General features: G+C 38.2%; 1 protein-coding gene across 1 annotated transcript; it reads left to right on the top strand.

Moving 5' to 3' along the window:
* The first annotated feature begins 8,696 nt into the window (after positions 1–8,696).
* LOC124388151 (polyunsaturated fatty acid lipoxygenase ALOX12-like) lies at positions 8,697–18,605 on the top strand. Its single transcript, XM_046852852.1, has 15 exons — positions 8,697–8,833; positions 11,755–11,898; positions 12,186–12,387; positions 12,479–12,560; positions 13,467–13,589; positions 13,729–13,835; positions 14,129–14,301; positions 15,123–15,236; positions 15,318–15,521; positions 15,616–15,702; positions 16,329–16,498; positions 16,625–16,746; positions 16,942–17,042; positions 17,974–18,144; positions 18,426–18,605. Exons 2-15 carry the CDS (start codon positions 11,755–11,757, stop codon positions 18,603–18,605), a joined length of 1,980 nt encoding a protein of 659 aa, XP_046708808.1. The 5' UTR covers positions 8,697–8,833.
* The last annotated feature ends 172 nt before the right edge of the window (positions 18,606–18,777 follow it).

Raw genomic sequence — 18,777 nt, forward strand, 5'->3', positions numbered from 1 at the left:
CAAAGGAAATCAGCAGCAATTGTACTTGTATGTGTTGAAAAAAGGGGGGCCTGCATTGTTTGGACGTGAGTGGCTGAGAAAAAATACCTCTAGACTGGCACACTATAAAAAAACTGGATGTGTCCCAGCAAGTCACAAACAGAGACACAAAAGTCCATAGTGCAAATTATAGAAAATGCAAAACCTGTGTTTCAGAAAGGAATAGGAACACTTAACACTTAACACTTCCAGTGATCAAAAAGGGGAAAGCAGGAGATGTGTGTATTTGCAGGGATTTTAAAGTGACCATTAATCCAGCACTTCATGCAGTACAGTATCTCCTGCCACGCATTAAAGACATTTTTGCATCCTTGTCTGGTGAACACTTCTCAAAAATGGACCTAGCCGAAGCTTACCTCCAAATGGAGATTGATGAGAAATCAAAGAAATTCTTGACCATCAACTGTCATAAAGGGCTTTATCAGTACAACCATCTTGTTTTTGAATTGCCTCTGCCTCTGCCCCTGCTTTGTGGCATAGAGCGCAGGACCAGGTGTTGCAGGGTATCCCAGGAACGCAGTGTTACCTGGACAATATCATTGTAACGAAGAAGGATGATACAGATCGCCTCCGAAACTTGCAATGCTGATTAGATTGTGTGAGTATGGACTAAGAGCCAACAAAAACAAATGTGAGTTTTTTAAGTCTCTGATTTCTTACTTTGGTCATGTGATAGACAAAGATGGTCTACACAAGTCACAAGACAAAATTGAAGCTGTGCTAAATGCACCACACCCACAAAATGTGTCTTAACTCCGATCATATCTCAGACTTGTGAACTATTACCACAAATTTCTTCCAAACATCTTCACTGTACTACATCCTTTGAACGCACTGTTGCAAACAAGGACACAGTGGAAATGGTCAGACAGCTGTGAACAAGCTTTCCAAAAGACCAAAAGGCTCATAACTTCTGATATAGTGCTGACACACTTCAATCCATCTATGCCTATCAGACTGGCGTGCGATGCATCACCATATGGAATTGTCGCAGTGCTGTCACACAAGTTTCCAGATGGCACTGAAAAACCGATAGCCTTCGCATCTAGATCACTAACGACAGCGGAACGCAACTATGCACAAATAGACCGTGAAGCACTTAGTCTCATGTGGGGTGTAAAAAAATTCCACCATTATCTGTATGGTCAACAGTTTACCCTTATCACAGATCATCAGCCCTTGGTCTCGATCGTCAATGCTTGGGAGGGTGTCTCAGCGATGGCCGCAGCACGGCTGCAGCGTTGGTCACTCTTCTTGGGTGCTCACCAATATGATAATGAGTACAAAGGCACCAAAATACATGGTAACGCGGATGACTTGTTGCGTCTTCCACTGAAGTTGACAGAAGAGTCAAAGGCGATGGATCCAGCTGACGTGTTTCAAACCTCAATCGTGAGTCAGTTTCCTGTGACAAATGCCGCTATTTAGAGAGAAACCCGCAATGACCCGACATTGTCTAAGGTCTATGATCTTACAGTACGTGATTGGCCGACACAAGGGAACTCACTGTATCCGGCATTCGCAGCAAGAAGAGAAAAGCTTTCTGTGTGTCAAGGAACTCTAATGTGTGGCTTACAAGTCGTCTTTCCCTTCAAATTGCGCAGTAAGATGTTGGACACACTGCATGAAGGACATTTTCATAAATTCATGAAGCTGAACAAGGTCAAGCACATTTCTTCCGCACCATACCATCCTGCCACTAATGGCTTGGCAGAAAGGTTTGTACAAACCTTCAAGAAAGCAATACATGGAATGGACAATGACACCATCTCGCTCCAACACAAAATAGACAACTTCCTTTTCATGTACAGAAATGCAACCCACTCCACGACTGGTCAAACACCAGCGATGATGTTCTTGAAGAGGATTTTAAGATCTCGCTTAGATCTCATCAAAGCTGATGTTCGATGAGATGTGGAAAACAAACAGTTTGTGCACATGAACGATAGACAAGCAAGAAACTTCCAAGTAGGACATGCAGTCTTAGCACGTGACTACAGACTGGAAAAATGGCAGCCAGGTACCATCACCACCAGAACCGGTCCCTTGATGTGCACAGTAAAGGTTGGTGACAACACATGGAGACGGCATGCAGATCAGCTGGTGGATCATCAGTCAAAATCCTTACTGTTATCTGTTCCTGATTTATCTGACGATGTCCCTGATTTAAATGGCCAGGTCAATGATGATTTTGAGACTGCCCCTCTTACCTCAGTTACCATGAACGATTCTGAACCGCACAATGATAAACCAGATGTGACGATTCCAATTACACCTAAACCACACAAGGGTTCGCAGAGATGTTACCCTGTGAGATGTAGGAAACCTCCCCAAAGGCTTGATTTGTGATGTGTTGTAGTTGGCAACATTGTTCGGGTTAATTGTGATTGTTATGCAGTGAGTTTGTAGTTGTGCATTTCTTGTTTCTTGGGTGATTAATCTAAAGGGGGAGGAATGTGTAATGTATGTATTATTGGGTATCAGCATTCTGTGTTAAACCTGCCCTCTAGTGGTGACTCATGTAGTGCTGTATTAGTAGTTGCAGTTCTGAGTAAAGACAATGTAAGTTAACACGACTCAATCTTTCTTGAATTCTTTATTCTTCTGTCAGCATACACAACAGCAGTGTTTTAGACTGGTCATTTCATGTGCTGTATATATTTAATTACTGATTACTGATAATTTCTGATACTCTCAGACACTGTCCTTGTCAAGTACTTATGGGTACTTATATAAGTACTTATGTCTTAAAGGGCAAACTGGATCCTTAAACAAATTTTGATAAATGAGAGATGCTATCCCACCACACTTTCATTCCTCTCTACAGCACCAATGTTCTTAATCTCTTCTATGCCTCCTTTGTCCTTTATGTCCTTTATTTATGAAGCTGTGCACCAGCAGGCAGGGAATTACCCAGTGCACTAGAGCAGTGGTCCCCAACCTTTTTCACGACCGCAACACGGACCGGTTTAATGTCGGACAATATTTTCACGGACCGGTTTAATGTCGGACAATATTTCCATGGACCGGCCTTTAAGCTGTGGTGGAGAAATACAACAAAATAAAATGATACGACTGGCATAAAAACTGGAATTTTCTAAATATAATAATAATCGTAAATCCACTGTGTTATTGTTCATTTTGCTAGCTTGGGGGTTTGAATTTAGCAGTAATGTATTATGTGTTAGCGGCCGGAGCCCCTTTAAGAAGGTAGCGGCTGTAGGTAAGACATGTGAGGAGGCATCATGACATGCATCAAGAGTAAGTCATAGACAGATGTGGCGGACAGAATCCGGTAAAAATCCAAAATAAAACATCGTTTAGAATCAGATAATAAATAAAACGGAAATAATGTAAGTTATTTATTCTGTCTGTGCAGCCCGGTACCAATTGACCCACAGACTGGTGCCTGTCCATGGCCCGGGGGTTGGGGACCACTGCACTAGAGAATACTGGAATAGGCACAACATTAGAGTTCAGAGGTGGCACCAGTGAAACCAGCTGCTCTGTTTGACAAGACCGTGGGAAAGGGTTGATGTTGGAATCGGGTGGCATCAGATGATGCCCAATGGATGTGGGGATATCGTTAGAGAGTGATTTTTCAACAGGGCCGGCTTCATTTCCTAGTCAGGCATTTGGCACAGGCATAGCACTGCCTGGTGGTGGAGGGAGACTTTGCATGTTAGCAGCTCCATTCTGCATCTCCAGCGCTGTCATCTAAATCACTTTCCAGAGATATCTCCACATCTCCAGGCTCCTCTTTGTCATAGCGCACAAACACCTGCTGCTGCATTTCAGGGTGTGCTAGTCCTGCTAGCTCAGCTGCTTGGGCAGAGGAGGAGAGTAGCAACTCACCTTGGGTACAAGTGGCAACTGCTGGTGTGGGGGAGGACAGGAGCACCTAGGGGAAGGTGGCTTTCTAAAGAGCCAAGGAAAGCAGGGCCTAAGCTCAGAGGATGTCTGGGAGCAAAGAAAGGTACTGGTGCAGGTCCCCCTAAGAGTGTAGGAAGGGAGAGAGAGGGATTCTGCGTAGGGTCGAGGACAGGCGAAGCTGGAGTCGGCTTTAGAGTAAGTGGGGGTAGAGGGAGGGAGATGGATGGAGTACGTGCGTAAAGTAAAGCATTGCATATAGTCAATGCCTCGGCACAAAATAAAGAAACCTGACGAGGATGAGACACAGAAATAATGTCAAAATAAGCAGATGACAAAACAAGCAGTAGCAGTAGAAGAGTGTGACAACTAAGTGAATACAAGTAAGCAAACAAGTAATGAACCGCGATATGCAGAATTCAAAAGGTTCTATTTTGTCTTTTTTTTTCGGGCAAACGGCATTTATAATATTAACTATATATATATATAAATACAATATTACTGTCCCCAGTTATATTTCCCATAAAGTTTCACATGTGCATTATTTCCAAGTATGTATAAGCTGTAGTTCTGTCTGCACAAATTATCTTGGGCCATGAAATAATGAATGTTATCAGCACATTTACAGTGAAATACCCCCCTTAAACTACCCCACATTATACACATTCTCTAATATGTAAACAACATTCTTTTTTAAACTTGCTTTCTACCTCAAGGAAGTAGATTGTAACAGGTTCCACACTGCACTTTAATAAGGCCTATGCAAACAATTATTTTTATTTATTAATTTTTTTAAACAAGCAAAGACACAAAGCATCCATTATCTTACAGACTTCCATACACTTCATATCTGACCATGACCTTCATATGTGCTTGTTCTCTCTAATTTGCTGCTATAGCATAGTAACTCCTATTCTTCTGGGAAGGCTACATTTCCATTATATTTTGCAATGTAGCTGTGGGGATTATTGTCCATTAAGCCACAAGAGCATTAGTGAGGTCCAGTGAGTATGTCAGGTGAAAAAGTAGTTTCATTAAGGTAGAGATCAAGAAACTCGAGTTCTTCCACCCAATCCTTGGCAGATGGTGTTTTCATGAACCTTGTTTTTCCAAGATGGAACAGGTGTGAGCACTGTAGTTTGAATGAAGGGAATACTATAATGCTATGATATATAACAAAATGACATTTTAGACAATTCTGAGCTTCAGCTTTGTTGCAAGTCTGTGATCAAGGGTCATAAAGTATAAACAAGTTTAATGGCCAGGTATCCACAAACCTTTGGCCAAATAAAGTACAGTACCAGTAGGGAAATCATGTGTCTATTCAGTAATTTCATTTGCAATATACATTTGCATTGTACAAAGAAAGTCAGATTTCAGTCATTTCCACAGGACCTGTTAGGGGAGTGAGACACTTATAATACACTTCATCCATGGGGCTTAGAGCCTTTGCATCTGCAACATCAGGAGCATTGTGATAAGAAACTTTACCAAGCAGGACAGGCAGGCTCTACAGAGAATACTTAGCTCAGCTGAATGCATCAGCACTGGGCACTCTGACAGTCTGTAGTCTTTCTATAGCAAGAAATGCTAATTAAGACAGGAAAGATAATGAAGGACCCTAGCCATTAAAGAAATGGATTCTTCTCTTTGTTTTGGTCAGGAACACTCCCTAAAAGCCAACACAGAATGAGAATGAGGAGAAGCATGCATTTTCAGCCCTCAGCCAAAAGAGCACCAAGGCCATGCCTGACAAAAAATCTTTAAGCAACTTATAATTTTGTAATTAAACAAAAAAATTCAGACTGTCTTTTATTCTTTAAACATTTACCAGCATATTGTTGCGATTTAAGCATTAATTTTAATGAATTTGGATGTAGAGATTAGCAAAGCAATAGAAGAATTTGTACAAAGCACTTTAGAATTGTATTTCAGATCTGGGGATTTCCCTTTATAATGAATGATATTTTGTTTAAATATTTCATCTCATTAATGGTTTATAAAAATCTAGAAGGGGAAAGGGGAACTCCTCTAATTTAGACTTTTAATTTGAGTGAGTTTAGAAAAGAGGATTTTCTTCACAGCATTAAGACTTCATTAGACTACATTAATTTGAATTTTACCACATTGCAAAAACATAAATATTATCTAGTACTAGTTCTGAATTTTAATAAATCTTGTTCTACTTATGCACTTATATGGGTGTGTTCCACTTTTGGCACCTCTTTGTTTGCACGCACACCTAAGTGCATATTTCTGGTTACACTATTAACAGACAGTTTGTTACTTGAAATGGTTTTGATCTACCCTGAAAAGGTTTGCTCCAGCATCACAGTAGTGAAAAGAACACTGTGTGACACAAATAAAGATGCTCTGATGAAACAGCTCACTTTTGGAAAATAGTAGTGAAACGTAAAATGTCACACTGAACCTACAGCTCATTTTACCCATCCTCGTTCATTTATTCATTCATTCATTCATTAAACCTCAATAATAGGCAAATAGTGCAATGACAGAGCTGCACTAACATTATGTTGCTTTTCAGAACACTACCTGTGAACAGCAAGTGCAAGTCATCTCTTGTGTTTAATATTAACTATGATCTCATGGTTCAATCAACACAAGCAAATGCATGACATGATGCAAAAATAGACTCTCTTATTAGAACAAGAGGCAAGAAGAAGAACAAAGTATGTTTACATATTCAAAAATACCCACAGATCTCTGATACTCACATTTTCAAAGGTTGTGCAACAATACACTTTAAAATGGGTTTAGACGTTTCTGTGTGTATCAATAGTAGTTTTAGTCCTTTGACACCAATTACATATATTTTAATTTAAAACTATAATTATTGTAAAAGTAGTAGTCATACCTATAGAGCTCTCTAAAAAGTGTATTGTTGCACAAACATTTATGAAATTATGGGGATTGTTTGTTGCTTATATTTAAACCACATGATCTGTGTCATGTTTTAGCCTTGTGTGCTATTCATTATATGACTTAATATACATGTTTCACAGTATAGCTGAATTGCTGATACTACATTATGAGAATTATTGTAATCAAGAAGTAAAATAAATCTGTTTTATCTATTGGACACATCAAGATCATACTATAAAACAACATGTGAGGATTATGGACATAGACTACATTTCCCATCAGCCACTGAACCTCACATGAATGTGCACCTATTTCAATTTCACTGGTAATTATTTGTTGTATTTAATCCTTATCTTGTTCTGCATTTACTCTCTTTCATTTGCCTGTGTTTGTTGTATCCTTGTGTGTGCTGTACCATACTCAAAAGGTGAGTAGATCAGGGTACGTTTCTGGACCACTATCATTGTTTGCTCATGTTGCTGGCCTTGCATGGTCATGTAAAATTCTCCTATATAAAATAAGGATGATTAAGAGACAACTCTCTACTGAGGCCACTTCAGTGCTGGTTTAATCCCATGTCATTGTAACACATGGCTACTACAGCTTGGTCTTGGCAGGTCTTCACTTGTGATTTGAAACATTATTAGACTATTTTAGACAACAAAGCCAGAATCTGGCCATCCCCCACCTACCTGAAGGCATTTATCAAACTGAAGATTAAAAGGTAGAAGACCCACAACTTGGGCAACTGACAAAAATTACAAAGCACTTTCTGCTCTAGATAAGAGTATCTGCCAAATGTAAATTTAAATTCAAACAGATGAAGGTAGTGGGTGTTGTGCAATATATGCATGAATGCAAAAAAACAAGTCCTTGGTGCTCTTTTGGTTGAGGGCTGAAAATGCATGCTCCTCCTCATTCTCATTCTGTGTAGGCTTTTAGGGAGTGTTTTTGACCAAAACAAAGAGTAGAATCCTTTTCTTTAATGGCTAGGGTCCTTCATTACCTTTCCTGTCTTAATTAGCATTTCTTGCTATAGAAAGACTACAGACTGTCGGAGTGCCCAGTGCTGATGAATTCAGCTGAGCTAAGTATTCTCTGGAGAGCCTGCCTGTCCTGCTTGGTCAAGTTTCTTATCACAATGCTCTTGATGTTGCAGATGTAAAGGCTCTAAGCCCCATGGATGAAGTATTATAAGTGTCTCAGTCCCCTAACAGGTCCTGTGGAAATGACTGAAATCTGACTTTCTACTGGGTTCTCTTTGTACAATGCAAATGTAAATTGCAAATGAAACTACCAAATAGAGGACATGATTTCCCTACTGGTGCTGTACTTTATTTGGCCAAAGGTTTGTGGATACCTGGCCATTAAACTTGTTTATACTGTATCAACATCTTCAATGGATATAATATATATATCAATATAATGGAAATGTAGCCTTCCCAGAAGAATAGGAGTTACTATGCTATAGCAGCAAATTAGAGAGAACAAGCACATATGAAGGTCATGGTCAGATATGAAGTGTATGGGAGTCTGTAAGATAATGGATGCTGTGTGTCTTTGCTTGTTTAAAAAGAAAAAAAAAGAAAAAAAGAATTGTTTGCATAGGCCTTATAAAAATGCAGTGTGGAACTTGTTACAATCTACTTCCTTGAGCCAGAAAGCAAGTTTAAAAAAAGAACGTTTTTTACAAATTAGAGACTGTTTATAATGTGGGGTAGTGTAAGGGGGGTTTTTCTATTGTAGATGTGCTGATAACATTCATGGAATGATGAAATGCATTGACTTAGGTGTTGGGCGTAGCTATGCAGAGAGAAAGGGGAGGACTGAAATGAGCCTGATAAAAAGAGAGAGAAAAAGAGAAGAGGCTGAGGAAAAAAGAGACCTCTGAGTCTGTTGGAAGACACGATTTACAGAAGTCAGCTGTAAACAGTGCACTGAGATAAACCTAAAAATACCGTACAAATTGCGCAAAAACAGCGGAAGGAAGCTGCGGACAGGATAAAGTAAAGCATAGGACTTCACTAACAATCCTTCTAAGGTAAATATCCATTACAAACTTTTCTATGTTTAAACAGTGAAACTTCAATTTGTCTTGGGGCACAAACCCATATTTCTGCCTGTAAGAACCATGTATAATCACATGGATATGTTTTGCATGTGTAGATGGAGAACTGTAGCTCATATTAACTAAATGGAAATGTACATCGTGATTTAACAGTTCAAGTCGCACTTCAAGGTCTTTAACGGCTATTTCTAATAAACACGCAGTGTTGCTGAGTTCAGTGCTGAGATCATCCGTATTCATGATCCGCATGTTCGATTTGGCACATGTTTTTACGCTGGTGCCCTTCCTAACACAACCCTCCCCATTTATCCGGGCTTGGAACTGCACTAAGAATGCACTGGCTTGTGCAACCCTAATGGCTGGGGTTGGTTCCATGACCAGGAATCAAACCTGGGCCGCAGCGGTGAGAGCGCCGTATCCTAACCACTAGACCAGGGGTGTCAATCCCACTAAAACTAAATGTTTTTTTTAACATAAATATGAATTTTTAAAAAAGACAGAAATAATATTCCAGAATAAATCAACTTAAACTTTAAATAACTTAAAATATTTTGCTCTCCATAAAAATATATATTCTGTCAAAATTATACAAGTTAGATATATGAACATGCTGCGAAAAAATACCCTGAAAAAATAAAATAAAATTGTGCTTTTAAATAAACGTTAAAATAACAACAAATCAAAACAATTAGATTTCTTTGCTCTTATGCCATTAAAAAAAAAAAACTTTAAATTGCCTAAAATATATTGCTCTCCATAAAAATATCTTCAGTCAAACACCAGACCTCTCACAGCTTCATCACACAGCTCTTCAGAAACTCTCCCTCAGTAAATAACCTGCTGATGTGACTCTGATTTCTCCTCTGTTTTCACACCAGCTTCACTTTGTGATTTTGCTCTGGTGAAAAACGTCTGCTGAAATGTCATATTCTTCTTTAACTCTTCTACTTTCTGTATCTTCTGCTCTGCATTCAAGTTTTTCATCTTATCCTGATGTTTTGTCTCATAGTTCCGTCATAGATTCAATTGCCTAATTACAGCCACATTCGCTCCACAAATAAAACACACGAGTTTACCGCCAGTGTCAGTAAACATATACCGTAATTTCCGGATTATTAAGCGCACCCAAATATAAGCCGCACACACTGAATTTGACAAAGATTTTTATTTTGAACATAAATAAGCAGGCTTATAGACAGGTTTCTACATTAAAACTAATGAACTTTACACAGGCTTTAACGAAAGACAGTGCCTGTTACACGGCTTGTATCTAAACAGTAGCCTACTAAGAAAGTCATTGTTCACTGTCTTCCTCCTTCCTTTCACAACAATTTTTCTCTGGAGTTTATCTTTTGGCATCGTCGTGCTTTTAAAAATCACCATCTGTGAATCTTTTCTCCCGATGCCGTGCAGCTCAGAACACAGGTGAAGTGCGTTTTTTTTATGCCCGGTTGTTTTCAGGATGACGAATGATTCGCATTTCCTGTTGACAGTCCGAGTCAGCGGCAGGTCAAACATCAGAGGAACCTCATTCATATTTATGATGTGGTGCGGCCTGATTCAGTGGGAGCACATCTGATTTAATATAAAGAGTTTCATTGGTTCACCTGAACCCGTTCTGCAATTTTATTGGTCTAATGTTATGGGGCTCAGTTTTTTCTTGTAAAACAGTAAAAAAACATAAATTAGCCGCTTCATTGTTTAAGCCGCGGGGTTCAAAGCGTGGGGAAAAAAGTAGCAGCTTATAGTCCGGAAAATACGGTACTCAGAATCACATTGGTTTTGAAAGGCTCTGTTTTCAGAATCAACTTTTCTCTTCGCCATTGTGAGGGGCTTCAATAACTTTACAATAGGGTTAAATACATCAACAGAAGCTCCACTTGATTGACGCAGGAATGTTCCCAGGTAGTCTAGCGTTCGGTAAGGCAGCTGAAGCGCTGCATTATAGGATCTGTAGTTTGTGTTATCAGCGCTTCATATCGCTGGGCCATTGATAACAATAATAATAGAGCTATATAAAATCATCCCGCGGGCCTTGAGTTTGACACATATGCACTAGATCAGGAAATTCATTATTTCCTTTTGAAAGTGGAGTTGTGAAAATGTTCACTAATTGTTTTGACTTTTATCCTTAATACATTTTAGCATCACGATTTTTATGTTAAAATGATTTCAATCCTTATTATTTCTATAGTTGACTTACTAGATGGGTTAGAAAATACAATAGTACAATCTTTAAATGCTTATTTCAAATGTTTTAGTGAGCATGGTTGGGGCTATAATGCGGAAATGTTAAGAACATCATTTCACCATAAACCAGCCATGACCTGGTGCTTTTGATGTAATATGGCAATTAAATGCATTAAATGGATTTAGTTTTTACACATTGTACTTTCAGCAATAAAAATTTAAAATTTTCTGAAAAGGCAACAAATTACTTGTTCATTTCAAGAGACGTGTCTTATTTTTCTTTGTATATTACCCAGTTACCCGATTAATCAATGGAATAATTGGTAGAATAATCGATTACTAAAATAATTGATAGCTGCAGCCCTATTCCATTTTATATTTAGTTTGATGAGTTTGTTCAGTTTAGAAATCCTTATCTTGGCCTTCATCATCTATGTTACAGTAGATATGATTATGATCTGATAGTGGCTCTGCAGTTTGTTAATCTTCATCCTTGAGGTTTATAAGTTATGTGCAATAAATGTCAGTTGCATGTAGCATTTGTTTTGGTTGTTGTGCTTACAGCTGAAAACCACTTAAAATGTTTCACTGTGGCCCCTCCATATCGACCCGAAAGCCCTGTACCAAATAATTTCAGTATGAATATGTGTACTGTTACACCCCTAGTCTGTGTGTGAATATTTTGATGTGAATTTTGTGTGCAGATGGAGTACAAAGTGATCGTGGCTACAGGCAACTTAGAGTACTCAGGTACTAGTAACTATGTGTATCTTACTCTGGTGGGGGAGAACGGCGAGAGTGAGAGGACGCTGCTGGACAAACCAGGCCTGGATCTGTATAGAGACACTGTAAGTGACATTGTTGCGGCCTGAAATGTACTGTACTGCTTATATTAAGAGTTACATAACAACTATGCAAACCAGGCATCTGAATGAACAATAAAAACGTCTTTATAGCAGAGGTGGAGGAGTCTTGGGCTTTAAACTCCTACCATTTTGGACACTAAAAAGGCATTTGTCTTGTTAACCTGTATCATAATAATGGCTTCCTTAATAGTTGTTACTGTGACTCAGTATACATGTTATTGTTATTGTAAATACATTGTATTTGTTCCATTTTTTTAATTCTTCTACAGGTTGATGAATACATAGTCCGGAGCTCAGTTTCCCTGGGTCGTGTTCTCCTGGTACGCTTGGAGAAGCAGAAATACTTTGTGGAAGATAACTGGTTTTGCGATTATGTGAAAGTCACCCCACCAGGAGGTGAAGTCACACAGACCTTCCCCTGTTACTGCTGGCTAGTGGAGAATATAAAAGTAGAAGTCCGTGATGGCAAAGGTCAGTCTTAACATCTGCCCCAGGAAGAAGTTTTAATCTCGTCCTAATTCATGCTCCTAAGGACGGCATTTTCTCTATGTTTCTTTTACAGCTAGGAGGCTGTGTGATGAGATCCTGCCCCAGGAGCTGGCTCATAGAAAGGCACAGCTGCAGGAGAGACAGAAAACCTTCCGGTATTTATATTCCAGCACTAGGTGTTTGATAGTTTGATAGATAGAAAATGTAATTAATAATATATAATACCTGTTCTTCATAATTTAAAGAGCACATAATGTATTGTAAATTTAAAAGGCACACAAATAATTAAAAGTTAATAAAAAAAATGCACAATGAGCATTACCACCAATCCATATACTGTTCTACTCCAAATCTAATCTAACTAAATGTATTACTCCTGCAGAGAGAAATGTCCTGGCACAATATTATCTAAAGAATGCCTAAATGAGACTCTCTCTCTCTCTCTCTCTCTCTCTCTCTCTCTCTCTCTCTCTCTCACTCACTAACATTGTGTAATTGACAAACGTTATTATTATTATTATGTGATGATACCGGTCTAGATGGGTTTGCATTCTAGCAATGGTTAAGTATGAATTTTACTTACCATCTCCAACATTTTTAAGCGTGTTTAATATTTACTGTGATGAAACCTGTGAACCACTCTACAAATACTTATGATGAGAAACAACAAATGCCTGCTGTCATGTGCATGGGTCTGCTTGTATTTGAGGGTGAGGCAAAATGTAAGCACAAAAGGAATAATTTTATTATTTATTATTTGAAACATCAGGAACAGTGGAAATAAAGTAAAAGGAATAAAAAAAAGAAACTGGTACATTACTGCACCTTCAGTTCTCTCTGAAGAACAGACAATATTTGCTATTGTATTGTTTTTAAATTGCTGAAGAAGTTTGTTCACTTGAATGCATTACTTGCCATTATGTTCAAGAAATCTGTGAAAAATGTTGATGTTCAGTTGATTCTGCAATAACTTACACAAAACTGTGTGTTAAAAAATGTTTATCATAATGTTCAATTGTTGAGTTTTAAACACGTTCATGAGCATTCATTTATTTTGTCAGATGGCAAGCCTGGGCTACAGGAATTCCAAAATGTATAGATGCCAAATCAGAGGCAGACCTACCCCAGGATGTTCGTTTTGCCAATGAGAAGCGCTGTGACTTCGAAAGATCACTTCAATATGCGTGAGCAGCTTGTTATTCTAATTTTATTTCATTAAAAAATGTATTCATTAAATCTTAAACCTTAACCAAAATGCTTTATCAATCTGAAAAAAAACACTTGAACACATTTGTACATATGTTTTATTTTTTTTACCCTCAGGCTTATAGAGCTGTCACTAAAGAAGCTGGCCATCTGGTTTGGAAGGTCATGGAAGGATCTGGATGATTTTAAGCAAATATTTTGGAAATTACGGAGTCCCATTGCTGGTATAGTAACTGTGATCAACTTTTTCATCCCATTACTATCAAGTGATTTCCTTATTTTTGCAAAAAAAAAATTACAAAGCATTTGTATAATCATGAGATTATAAGTGTAACTTTACAGCTGTTATGAGACCCTTTTTATGCTAAATATCGTCCTTTATTTGAACTCTTTTTCAATTAAGTTACAGTAGCCATAATAAAACCTAACTGTAAATAAAAACATTTATTTGAAACTTGTGTAGCACTCAAGCATAATACTACTAACTAACTGAAAGCAAATGTGTTATGAATGTTAGAATACACTATGGAACACTGGAAGGAGGACTGGTTCTTTGGCCATCAGTTTCTGAATGGGTCAAATCCAAGGATGATCCAGAGGTGCAGGACACTGCCCTCCAACTTCCCTGTGTCTGGCGACATGGTGCAGGCCTTCTTAAGCTCTAAAACCACCCTTGATAAAGAGCTCAAGGTTCGGTATTGTGCATTATTTCTGTGTGATGCTATACACCATTCAAATATTCATGTTTATCTTTAGTAACCACTTTAACCTGGTAATCCTTAATCCACCAGTTCATCACAGGGCACCAGAAACACAGATATTAACACTAAAGGGGTTAATGATCAGATCATATGAACTGAGGCACTGATTGAAGTCACTATTGAATGGATTTTTGTGTTTAATTGGTTGCAGAATTATGTGTTGCTCAAGCTTTCATTTTTAATATTTGCAATCATCTATATTTGTTCATTACAAAGTTGCTTGGTTGTTTGAACTTCAGTATAAAACAGAAACTATTTGTGTACAGAAGATTACAAAAAGAGGAAAGGAATTGGTGACTCCATAATTGAACCACTCACTAATGTGAACCAGGCTTGGTGTCTACACTGCATTAATGAAAGATTTTGTGCACTCTGTTATTTTGCTTTGTAGTCAGTCCTTTGTGTGTTTTATGGAGCTTATTATTCTGTTCAGAGACTAAATAATAGGTAGCGAATGACAAGGCTCTGATTTGCATCAATAATTAAGCATCCCTCATATTTTTTTTTATTCTTATAAATTCTTAAAATCATGCATAGAAGAAAAGTCATTAAAAGCCCCAAAAGTTTTTTATATCTTGGAAACAGCCCTGTTTGCATACATGCGTGTAATGATTTCATCAGGATGATTAGTTTGGGTTTAGCACAAAAACTTGCTGTAATAAATTTTACCAGAAAAATATTCTGGACCTCTCTGTCCTAATATCTTAAAATCTTTTAAGATTCTCTCTTTTTTTTTTTCTTTCGCTGAAGGCTGGAAATATATACCTTGTTGACTATGCAATAATGGATGGACTCCCTGGGAATGCTCCTTTGTGTTTATTGTATGAACATCCAGACAACGGCCTTATTCCCATTGCCATACAGGTATTTTTTTCCCAAATCTGTTAACCAGAGGCAACTTAAAGCTAATGAAAACGCTCATTCTTTTTTTTTTCTTTTTCTCAGCTTGTACAGAATCCTACAAAGGACACGCCCATATTTCTCCCAAATGATCCACCTCTGGCTTGGTTATTGGCAAAAATGTGGGTCCGTCATGCTGAATTTCAGATGTTCGAAATACTATCACACCTCCTGCGAACCCATCTTATAGTGGAGGTGTTCTGTGTGGCCACACTGCGTCACCTTCCTTCAGTCCACCCTATATACAAGGTGAGCATGAAAGTATGGATGAACTTTTTTCTAAATCTACAAAATGTTAAGTATATGGATAAACTTCTCCCTCTTTTCCCCTCTGTCTTTACAGTTACTCACTCCTCATTTTAAGTACACTCTGGAGATAAACTGCCGTGGACGCACACAGCTTATCTCTAAAAATGGCGTCTTCAAAAGGGTGAGCTTCAGCTATATATATATATATATATATATATATATATATATATATATATATATATATATATATATATATATATATATATATATATATATATATACTTGGCTTTGTTTGTGCATATCCTGTGTTTTATCTGAGGCTGAATCAAAAAGTTTCAACTAGTTTTCTAGCATGCCAATAGATGGCAGCACAAGACTGCACGCACAGTCACAGGGTCCATTGGAAGCTGTGCAACTGAAGCTATTCTGACCACATGTGCCACAAATAAAGATGAAGATCCAGCTGATATTTTGTGTTTTGACATTGTGGAGATCCAGTGTGATTAGCAGAAGGTGCTTGACACACTTTGAAAAGAAGACTTCCAGGACACATTCCAGAAGTGTCAGGAACGCTGGGAGCACTGTATTGCTGTGCAAGGGGACTATTTTGAAGGTGATAGTGTGATAAAGTACTTTCTTGGAAACAAAGCTAGTCTCGAAACTTTTTGATACCACCTTGTATGTGCTCATCGTGCTCTACACATTTTCTTTGTATCTTGATTTTGTATTTGGTGCAACATATTTGTTCAACATATTTTGGACCCCAATTGGATCAGCCATAGATAAGCGACCGTGCTTTTCCTGCAGGTGGCATCCACAGGTGGTGACGGGCTGCTGGTGCTCGCTCAGAGAGAGTATAAACTCCTGACCTACCGCTCTCTTCAACCCTGCTACGACTTCGTAGACCGGGGCGTCACTAAACTCAATAAATACTTCTACAGAGAGCACAGCCTTATGCTCTGGGATGCGATCGAGAAGTAAGAGTCCAAGCATGATGTAGTGCTGTTGAGCTACTGTTTCCTGCCATCATCAGGCACTAACATTATATTTATCCAACTTCTGGAGATGCAAGAAGTATTCACATCTCTCCTTTTTATTTACAGGTTTGTCTCCAGCATAGTGTCTCTATATTATGAAAACGACAGTGAAGTAGTGCAGGATTCAGAACTGCAGGCATGGATTAAGGAAGTGGTTCAAGAAGGCTTTGAAAATGTCCCTCACTTTGGTTAGTTGCCTGAACAAATATATGTAATATTGGTGTCTTGGCAATAACTGTGCTGCTCAGATCTTATGGGTCTGGCCTACTTATGTATTAATTAATGATCTTAAATGCAGTATTGCATTATATGCAGCAACTGTGATGAACCTTATACTTAAACATCAGAATTAATATGCTCTTTTTAAAATTGATTTGTTTCAGGGCTGCCTAATGAACTAAAGAAAAAGCAGGAGCTGATCACACTTTTGAGTGTGGTCATCTTCACCAGCACTGCACAACATGCAGCAACCAACAATGGTCAGGTAAGTGATGTATCACTGTTGTATTCTTCTTTCACCATAAACCTAACATTTAATGCTGAGTGCTACGTATAATTATTACTATATTAGCAAAATGACAACTTTAAATTGATTGTATTCAAACACAATAGAGATGAGAAATTCGAATTCGTTTACGGATTCAATCCTTCTGAATCACTCATTGAATGGATCCGAGTAGGGATTCTGCCTGCTTTTGCTATGGAATTTCACTAGAAGGAACTTGCCGAATCCTTAGAATTCACCGAATCATCCCACTCAAATCCCTCGGATCCAGCTGTTTTGCTCTGCGATACGAGTCTGGAGGATCCGCTGAATCCCATGGTTCAGGTGGATCAGCCAGGACACATGAAACTGTGTCGCGTGTGTTTCTGACCATGCAGGAAGTTCCCTGAACATGTCAAATACTTGTTAGTTTCCTGCTAACAAAATCTAAATTGTGTAATTTACAATTTGTATTTATATATGTTGTTGTTAGTAGCAAGATAACCGAGGACTCAAGTGATCCGAGTAAAAAAAGATGATTCCTGAATCCCAAGTCATATAAAGGTTCAAGTTATTTAACCGTGTGAATCCAGATTCGTTCAGCTCTAAAACACAATGTGTTATCGTTACTGCATTATCAAGTAAATGCAAGACTTAAGTGTAATAGTGTTATTAAAAACAGTCGAAACACTTGTGGTGTAGGTGGCAGTTAGGGAAGCCACCCAAAGCAGTAGAAATGTCTCAGAATATTTAAATGAAGAAAGCTTTAGCTCTACCTCTACTGCTGCAGCAAGCAAGTAGGCAATTATCATCATGTAGTACTGTTCATCAGTTTTACATTTTAGCCAGTGGGTCCCTTTTAACAACACCCTCTTCAGTGTTTTACTCTTGTTCAGATTAATACTGTGTATTTGTTCCTTCTGTACTCTAGTTTGACTTTTGTTCGTGGGTGCCCAATACACCTTGCACCATGCGCCAACCTCCACCCACAGACAAGGACAGTGTCACAATGGACTTGGTCATGAACACACTCCCAGATATAAGCCAGTCATGTATGGAGATGGCGATCACATGGCATTTAGGAAGACCTCAGCCAGACGCAGTGAGTCAACACTTCCATGAAACACTTCAAGTGCTCCTGCTCCTTCTGTTTAAAGAACATGTCAAAATAAAATGCAGAAATAAAGCACAGGATGTTGCATGTAGCTTTATAGAACACTGGATTCAATAATGGAATCATTCCAAAATATTTCTTATCATTACTTACTTACTTCTTTCAGTATTATAAGTTATATATAGAGAATGATATTTTCTCCTCTTTTTTTTTTCCTAAAAAATTTTTGTTTACTTATTTCTACCCTCTGTTCTATCCAACATGTTCAGATACCTCTAGCACAATATAAGGAACAGTACTTCACTGAGCCAGCAGCCCAAAACATCTTAGACAACTTCAAGCAAGATCTCAAGGACATTGAGGAGGAAATTCAAAAGAAGACTAAGGGATTTCAACCACCATATCACTACTTGTGCCCAAGCAATATAGAGAACAGCATTACCATATAGACAGACTTGAAACGGTGCTATATGCTTATGTTGTACTGATTTTACAATCGGTCAATGAACTGGAAATTATTAATGCATGTAATCACAAAAGTTTTAGGAAATACAGAAAACTTATTTTATTTCTGTAATTCACTGTCACAAATATTTAAAAGTCTATACAAAATGTAACTCA

This window comes from Silurus meridionalis, chromosome 6 (assembly GCF_014805685.1).
Source record: "Silurus meridionalis isolate SWU-2019-XX chromosome 6, ASM1480568v1, whole genome shotgun sequence".
Taxonomy (NCBI): Eukaryota; Metazoa; Chordata; class Actinopteri; order Siluriformes; family Siluridae; genus Silurus; species Silurus meridionalis.